This window comes from Olea europaea, chromosome 8, assembly GCF_002742605.1.
Source record: "Olea europaea var. sylvestris chromosome 8, O_europaea_v1, whole genome shotgun sequence".
NCBI classification, from domain to species: Eukaryota; Viridiplantae; Streptophyta; class Magnoliopsida; order Lamiales; family Oleaceae; genus Olea; species Olea europaea.
The window spans coordinates 5,479,318-5,488,839 of record NC_036244.1 but is presented as its reverse complement, the minus strand read 5'-3'; the positions used below and the strand labels follow the sequence as shown (position 1 = coordinate 5,488,839).

Here is a 9,522-nt window from a genome sequence, read left to right as displayed (position 1 = left end):
AATATATACTAATGCATTCTTAATTCTTTGAAGTTCATCATTTATATGTTTTAAACCATCTTACATAATTAAATTCAAGATATGACACACACAACGAATATGAAATAAATACCCACCAAAATCATATTGAAGTATTCTACACAATTTATTGATGACTACCTTATTAACACTAGCATTATCAAAAGTAAAAGACTGAATTTTAGTCTCATAATTATATTCTCTAACAATACTGATAATAGCATTATATATATTATTAGCATTGTGCGGAAATCCAATAATTCTAAGAGTAATAATTTTCTTATGCATGCACCAAAGTGGGTCTATATAGTGTGCAGTTGCAGTTATATATACTATTTTATTAACCACTTCCAATATATCAGAAGTTAAAGATATAACACCCCCATATTGTTGCAAATTCATAATTAATTGTTGTTTTGAATTATTGAAATATTGTATTGTATCGGCACGAAGAGTGTTTTGACTTACCCCAACGTACCTCGGTTGCAGATATTCTTTCACGAACGAGACAAAGTGTTGGTTGTCTGCAATAGTCAGAGGCAACTCAGTGGCAGCTACAAATTTCACCATTCCTGTTCGAGTATTGTCCTCCTAATACACCCGCGTGGATAGAGGTGAAGTTGTAGAACCGGTGCCTGGACTGCCAAATTGCAATTGTGTTTGACCAGTTGGAAGAAGTCCATATATGGCCGCACATGCTTTGTAGTGGTAGTTGAGATGGGTGGTACCAATTCCTTTTTACCATGTCAATCTTTGTTGGCAGTATTTATATACTGCTTTAGATTCTGCAAGGCTATTGACGACTTTTCCTGTTGAAATCAACTTAAAGTGATCCCAACATTTTACTTTTTTTTTGCCTTTCGCTTTCCCCTCGCATCTAGGATGTTTAATTCGGCATCTTCGTCCTCATGTTCCGCTTTGGGAACGTTAATAGCATCCTAATCAATTGGATTGTGACTTCTCTGACCGTAAATGTGAACATCTTCAGGTATGGGTATGTCATCTAGACCAGCAAATTCATTTAGAAATTGACTTTACGGCGTCCTAGGCGATTCACCATGATGTGTCCCACATCCCGTACCGAATAAGCTCTCAACAAATGAGCGTTGATCCATTTGTTTGATTGTTTATGATGAAATTCAAATATAATAACTAGAAGAATATAAATGTAATGAGATTGTGAGAATTGGATGAATTGAAATTGTAACTAATAAACTATAAAAATTGAATTGATATTGTATATTTTACAGCACAAGAGAGTAAAAACTCGATAATTGATATAATAAAAGAGAGTTGGAGTAGATTGAGTAATTGATATGAAAAAAAAATAAAGGAGGATTAAGGGGTATTTATAATAGAAGGGGGAAAAAATAAAATTTCAATGACCATTTGGTTTATTCAGTGACCAAATGGTCACTGAAAAAGTGACCAAAACGGTCACTTTTTTCAAAAAGTGACCGTTTTGGTCACTTTAATAGGGGCTCATTGCGAAGTAGCTCATGGCTCGTTATTTTGAACGAGGCTTGTGGCTCGTTCAAATGAGCCCATGAGCGGCTCGCCTCCCGGTGAGGCCCGCTTGGCTCATGCACGGGCTAGTGATTTTACGAGCCCGAGTTGCCCACAAGCCCTATTTTCGGGAGCCGAGCCGCTCGGCCCTTTTGACCTCCCTACTGGCAGGTGCCTAACTATCTCTTAAAAGTTAAAATCCCCGGGTTAATTGCTTCACATAACGATCTTTGGGTTTTTCATTTGAAAAGGCTTACATTCTGAATCAGGACAACAAAATCTTTGATTAGGCTGATTCAGCGGCTTAAGTGAACTGCAAACAGTGTTATATTGCTCTAATACTTATATTATCTGGGTGTGGGGGTGGACTAGTGTAGGTAGGGATTGTTGTTACTTTCGTAGCATTCTCTTGACACAGTAAATGCAAGAAGGAAGAAATGACCAAAAAAAATAAAGAAAGAAAGAAAAGATGGAAGTAATTATCTGTGCTACTCTTGGAGAAAGATTATATGATTAATTAGACTAACCGATAAGGATTAATTTACTTGCTTTTACACAATAATTGTCTAAGATTGAATCTACAACCGAAATATCCTAATTAAAGAGCATGGCATTCATTTCAAGCCAATTCTCTAATTGCTTGTCCTTGTGGAAAATGATTTTTGCAACATAAGCTCCTTTTCCCTTCTTGATCCAGGGAACTGAACTTGCCATTTCTGAGGTTGGAGTAATTCAGACAAAAGCTTCAACTTCTACAAGCAGAAATGTTCTGTCATGTGGAAAGTTTCTAATAACATAGGAATATGTGCAAGTTTAGCAGTATCAAAAATCTAACAAAGATTATATAAAATCTGTCATCTGATGGATTGCAGCATATTAGTACTAAATGGAGATAATTGGACTTCCACCTAGCGTAGAGATTAAAGGAAAAAAAAAAATCCTAAAATAGAAAGTGAAATATTAGCACTTACCATGATATCTTAGGTAACCTCAATAATTAAGGAGCCGGACTTTAATCTTCGCCAGTGATGCGACAACATCTCTCATGCTTGGCCTGTTTTCAGGAGATTCTGCCGAGCAATTTACAGCCATATTCATAATGGATGATATACACTTCAATTTTTCGCTTATGTTTTCTCGTTCTGCACTTAGTAAGTTGGTATCTACAACCTGATCTATGGCATGAGGAACTGAATTAGTAATCCAATTCCTCAGGCTTAACCCTTCTGAAAACATTTCATCAGTGGGCCGCCTACTTGTAAAAGTTTCCATCAACATAATGCCGTAACTATAAACATCACACCTCATTGTAACTATTCCTTCCACTCCATATTCTGCGAAGTATTATGTCATGTAATACAATTATTGATTTGAAAAGGATATTTAACTATTTTTCAGGAGAATATAATAGTTGAAGCATTATGAAAGCCACAAGATTCACCTGGTGCCATATAACCGATTGTAGCTAGGGTCGTGGTATGCCTAATAGTTTCTTCCTCTCCTAACAGTTTCGCAATGCCAAAATCGCTCACATGTCCAACCAGATCTTGATCTAGCAAGACATTGCTAGGCTTCAAGTCGCAGTGAACCACCGGAGTTGTGTAACTGTGGTGGAGATACTCAATTGCATGTGCTACATCTGTCATAATGTTCAATCTCTGAATAATATCCAAGGAATGACCATCAGAATGCAACCACTCTTCTAGGCTCCCATTAGGCATGTACTCAAGGATTAAGGCCTTAAAATCAGGGTTGGAACAGCTGCTTATAACTTTGGTGAGATTCCGGTGACGAAGATTTTTTAACACTTCACACTCTATTTCGAAACTCTTGAATGCACCTTCCAATTGCAAATGAAACACTTTTATGGCAACAGTTGTCCCATCAGTAAATGACCCTTCGAAAACTGATCCAAAACTTCCTCTGCCAAGCAAGTTTCTATCATTAAACCCATCAGTTGCTTGTTGAAGTTGATAGAATGAAATTCTTTGAAGCATTTTATCAGGTATTGAATCAGCTTGAGCTTGAATTTGTCTTCTCCGGTATCTCAACCACAGAAGTATCATGACCAAGGTGACTGCTGCCAATGCAGTTGTTATTGGAATAAGTACGGCTATCAGCACTTTCTTATTCTTTGATCTGTGCGAAGAACTACCTTGACAAGGTGGGACATGGAATTTAGGTTTACCACAAATGGCTTCATTTGACATAAAAGAAAGGTAAGTAAAATTCTCAAAGGGTCCTCCACTTGGAATTTCTCCACTTAATTTATTGAACGATATGTTGAAATACATTAGATTTTGAAGGGCCTCGAGGGACCTTGGGATCATGCCGGTGAGACTGTTGTTGGATAGATCCAGAAGTTCTAAACTAATCAATTTCCCCATTGAGTCTGGAATAATTCCTTCAAATTTATTATCAGCCAAGGACAGACCGACCAAGTTTGGCAACTCAGTTATTGTACTTGGGATATAGCCTGAGAACTGATTCTTCGATAGATCTATTGCAATCGCAGCCTGCAATTTTGCAACTTCAGGCGGTAGGGATCCAGTCAAGAGGTTTGAGGTCAGGTTGAAATACAGGATATACTTAAGATTCCAAAGGCTTGCAGGTATGCTAGATGTTAATTTGTTGAAACCAAGAAAAAGATATCTTAGAGAAGTAACATTGCCTAAGCATTCAGGCAATGCTCCAAGAATTTGGTTACGGATCAAGGACACTTCAAACAAGTTTGGCAAATGACAAAGACTCGTTGGAATTATTCCTCCTATGTTGTTGAACTGACAATATAATCCCTGCAACTGCTGCAAACCATTGAATTCATACGGAATAAATCCACTCAAATCATTGTGAGATAAATTTATTACTATCAAGTTGCTCAAGTTACTTATCTGTTTTGCTATGCCACCCTTAAGTTCACAATAACTCGCCTCAAAGGTATTAAGATTAGAGATGTTCCCAATGGATTCTGGAAGGATGCCATTAAGAGGATTAACACCAACTGAAATTTGTCTTAGATATCTACATCTGGTCAAGGAAGTGATGAAGCTCAGCTCTTGATCAGCTTCCAAATTGTTATGATGGAAATAGAGAGATTGGAGGAATTTTAGGTTACCAAGACTATCGGGAATAAGACCAGTAAACTGATTATGAGAAAGGTCTAGATCCGATAGCTTCGAAGAATTTGAGAGAGAGTTGGGGAAGACTCCTGTGAGGTTATTTAGGTCAAGATAGAGCACTTCAAGATTAGGCATGTTATTGCCTATACTTGATGGAAGAGAGCCTGAAAGGGAATTATTGACGAGACTTAACTTTTTTAAACTCGAGATGTTGAAGAGGATGTCTGGAATAGAGCCCCTCAAGCTATTACCATGCAAATTTAGTTCTTCCAATCCATAAAGATATCCAAGCTCCTGGGGTATAAAGCCTGCGACATTATTTTGTGCGTTAGTGCCTACAAATGGTTAATAACAACCTTAATACAATCCAATATACAGTTCTTTGTATCCCGGAACATGCTTATTTCAGTTGGAAATGATGATGACTGCTTAAATAGTGAAAATATATAAAAAAAAAATTTATATTGAAATACCCATTTGGGAAATATCAACCAAATACTCCATTTTCTGTGGTGGTGAAAAATTTTTAACCATACCTTCTAAAATGTTGGATTGAAGATATAACGCCTTGAGCATAGTCAGATTCCCTATTTCCCTTGGAATGTGTCCTCTTAATTTGTTCCTATACAGGGCCAATACTTGAAGCTCTGTGCATTCTGATATATCCAATGGAATTTGGCCATTTAGGCTGTTAGATCCGAGCGACAGAAATCTGAGTTTTGTTACATTATGGCACATTTCTTCTGGAATATTGCCGTACAAGAAATTGTCCTGAAGACTCATAATTTCTAGTGAAGAGATCTGCAATATTGATCTTGGTAAAAAACCAGAAATTCGGTTGCTTCTAATTCTCAAAATTTTCAGGCTACCAAGATTACCAATATCTAATGGAATCTGTTCTGCTAGAAAATTGAAGTTCATGTTTAGGATCTCCAGCCTCGACAGGTTACAGAGTGAAGATGGAATGGCTCCTTCAAAAGAGTTGTTAGCAATAATCAACTGTTCAAGATTTGGTAATAGACCAAGACTTGGTGGTATCCCCCCAGAAAAATCGTTGACACTAATATCCATGAATTTTAACCGGCGCAAGTGAGCTAACTCTTCCGGAAGTTCGCCGTGAAAATGATTGCTACTAAGATTAAGGTAAATTAGAAAGGATAGGTTTCCCAACTGCGGAGGGATGCTACCTGTTAACCCCATGTTTGAAAGATTCAACTCTGCAACTCTGTGATGGCGCAAATTGCAGGTGACTCCAATCCAGCTGCATACCGAGGCATTGATGGACCAATTTTTAGCTATCACTCGTTTGGGATCTATAGTGATATTCTCCTTTAAAGAAAGAAGAGCAGATTGATCAACATTTACGCCTGCAATTGGTCTGGTTAAGAAAGACAAGTTATATGACATCAGTACAATTGCCAAAGAAATCAGAAAGCAGATTCTTTCCATGTTAATAATATTCTTTTGGATTGTTATAGTCTATTCTGTGATATGCAGCACCTTTGAGTTCCTTAAATAAGAAGCTCCTTCGTTCTACCCCAATCGTATGAATCTTTGTAGTCTTTAGTGGATAATTTGAGCATTATGTAGTGCGTAGTCTTTTGTTATTTGGAATTAGTCTTAGTCCCTGTTTTACTGTAATTAAGTCAAAACTCTTTATTTCTCACACACTTTCAACCACACATTTATATAATAAAATATCCTGCATGTAAATCCAAATTTTTTTCATACTTTCTAATCACACATTCTACAAAAAAATCACTACTCAAAACATCGTTTTTCCCAATTTCTCGACCATCAAAAGGGCTTAGTTTGATGTTGTGTACTCATTTTGCAGTCACTTGCATTTTCTTGGTATTTCTTGTTTTAGGCCATGTTTTGAACCACATAAATTATATTTTTTCGGTCTCTTTTTTCGATTTGGCCTAAATCGGAATTAGTGCTTATTCACAACTCAAAGAATATTTTCCTCCAAGGTTAAGTAACCACGAAAGTGGTTCCAGAATATATTTTGTATGCAATCTTTAACGTTATACTAGTTTATATTTGCGTGTACTCTACGGTGATGTAAAACTCACGTTCATTCCAGGACTTGGCCTGAAGCTATGCATTTGCTGGCATTGACTGGAATTTATTGCAAGTCAATGCATCATTTTCAGAACAGATATTTCCACAAAAATGTGAGCTTTGCTCAAACTAATCCATGACTTTGTGGCCAAGAAGAGTCTTCACATTTTGATGGTAAAGATAACTCTCACTATCAGACGTTTGTATACTAGGAATTTACTCTAATGTAGATAAAAATTTAATTTAAATGGAAAAATAATTAATTCAACTATCGATTTGCCACCATTAATCGAAATTAAAATTAATCACGCGGAATTTATCTTAAACACTAAGAGCCTGTTTGGGTCCGATTTTTTTACCCAAAAAATTGATTTTTTGACCGTTATTTCACTATTTCAACCGTCATATTTAACTTCTTCTCTCACAGGTGGACCTCACTTTTCTTCTAACGGTCAAAAAATAAATTCTCAAAATCACTCCCAAACAAGCTCTAAATAAGACTTTTAGTGATCCATTTGCCGCAGCATGGCTTTTCAGTCAGTCGATAAGAAAATTTCTTCCAGTGAAATGCAATCCCATATTCCCAATCAAAGACTAAGTTTAACCAAGACCAGGATGTGAAAGAATTCCTATCAAAAAAGTGACTTCATTATAATAACAAAATTATTATCCAACTCAGTGGTTAAAATTTAGGGCCTAATCAACAATTAATATCCAAAGTCCTACTTTATTGCAGTCCAAATTTTACTTTTAATTGTTAAGTCTTTGATTTTACTTTTGTCATACACTCAATTAGCATTGATTTTACTTACTCATGTTTGGAATTGATTTTAATCAGATTTTAATCTAAATCAAAGTTAAACAATTAATATTAATCACATATTTTCATAAGTCCTATAACTTTTCAATCACACATCTCAAGAATTTTATCAAAATCTACTAAAAAAATCTAATTTTAATCACATTTCAGTACAAATTTTAAAGTGTATGTTATAAGTTTGATTCAAAGTTCATTTCTAATAGATTCCGAGTTTTTTAAAATATAAACAAAAATGAGTACGTTTGTTGGATTTGATTGAAATGAATTGGATGTTCTATACGGTTAAAGTTCAAGGTAAATTTTTTAAACTTTAAATTCAAATTTGATGAGTCGAGATTCACAAATTTGTAGTTCAAACTTTGAGCTCGAGAAATGTAATGTTCACAATATATGCAAATTCTCAACAACCACTAATTCATTCGTTGTGATATTTTCGAAAAATCAAGAACTTTAGTAACAAGGGTTGCTCTCTCAACTATGTCATTAGAAACTCAATTCATATGTCTACATAAACGTCTACCAAATAACAAATAGAAATCTAAACGATGCTTACCAGAAATAGCAACCTCGAAAACTTGGACATACTGAGATTAGTCGTGCAATCATCACCTTTACATATAATATTTTTGTGGTAGAATCATGAATGTTTTAATCTAGTAGGTTTTTTTTCATGCCTCATATTTTTAAAAGGTTATTTTTATTATTATTTGCAAGATTTTTTTTTTTTTTTGAGTTAATTGTCCCAATAATCACTAAACTTATGTGTGTATTTTCAATTGGCTTACTTAACGTATTTTTATTTGCATGCACCCTACAATGAACTACCCACTCACTTTCATTTCAGGAATTGGGTCTAAATTTCTGCATTAGCTGGCATTGACTGGAATTTATGGTATGTCCATGCATCATTTTCAGGACAAATATTTCCACAAAAATGCAATCTTTGCTCAAACTAATCTATGAATGTGTGGCCAAGAAGAGTTGACATTTGGATGGTCAAGACGACTATAACTATCAGTCGTTTGCATTATGAATTGATCACAAGATAATGACAATAATGAAATACGCAAGAAAAAACAACACCAAAATTTATGTGGAAACCCAATACGGGGAAAAAAATCACAGATAGAGGAGAATAAATCCACTATAAAAAATAGTAATTGTGTTTTCAACAATATCTCAATACTCTCAACTAAAATCTAAAACTCTCAAGATGTTGTGTGAATGTTATTGAAACTATAAAAGCCATTACTTATATGTATGAAACCCTGGAAATCAAGTTGTAGATAAATAGGAGGCCAAAAGCGTTAAAATGCGAAATGGGCTTGGTTTAGATTAACCTGTCGCTTGAACGACGAGCGAGCGACAGTCCCGCTGCTCGAGAGCCAGACAGGCAACAAGTTTCTGTAGAAAATATGTAGGTACCGGTCCAGTGGCCAGCTAGCAAAAATGCGACGACTTTTCTTCTCGATTCATAATTTTGATCTCTTCAAAACCACTTCAACTAAAATTTCAATACCCACTAGAATTTGGGTCACATTATGATAAGTCCATTCGCATTTTTAATCAGTTTCTTCCATCTGAAGTCACTAAAAATTAGCCCAAGTTGTTATCAATTTCTTAATGAGCAAGTCTTTCCCATGTAAAAGACAAATTGAAGGCAGCCACCCAATTTGACTCTCCATCAATGAATTATGTAGCAGGTTTTTGAATTTTAAAACGGTTTGTACCTAAAATTTTTGTATAAATAGAGGTCTATTACAAAGGGAAAATTTTCTCCTATTACAAAAGAAAAAAAGGGAGAAAAATAGCATGGAGAAAAGAGAATAAGAGAGATTAGAGAGAGGTTTTTTTTTTTTTTTTTTTTGTTTGGGAAAGTTTGTAATACTTCATTTTATAATTCTATTCAAGTAAGAAATAGAATAGTTTTTCCTCTTTCATCTTATCTTCTCGTGATTGGAGAATCACAACAAGTGGTATTAGAGCAAAGTT

The 9,522-nt window shown here is 35.2% G+C and overlaps 1 protein-coding gene across 1 annotated transcript; it reads right to left on the bottom strand.

The window, feature by feature from the left end:
- Window positions 1–2,039: 2,039 nt before the first annotated feature.
- LOC111398630 (probable LRR receptor-like serine/threonine-protein kinase At3g47570) lies at window positions 2,040–6,179 on the bottom strand. The gene is made up of 4 exons (XM_023025624.1): window positions 5,180–6,179; window positions 2,966–4,951; window positions 2,496–2,858; window positions 2,040–2,276 (listed from the first exon to the last, which is right to left on the bottom strand). The coding sequence occupies exons 1-3, from the start codon at window positions 6,090–6,092 to the stop codon at window positions 2,515–2,517; spliced, it is 3,243 nt and encodes a 1,080-aa protein (XP_022881392.1). The 5' UTR covers window positions 6,093–6,179; the 3' UTR covers window positions 2,040–2,276; window positions 2,496–2,514.
- Window positions 6,180–9,522: the final 3,343 nt, after the last annotated feature.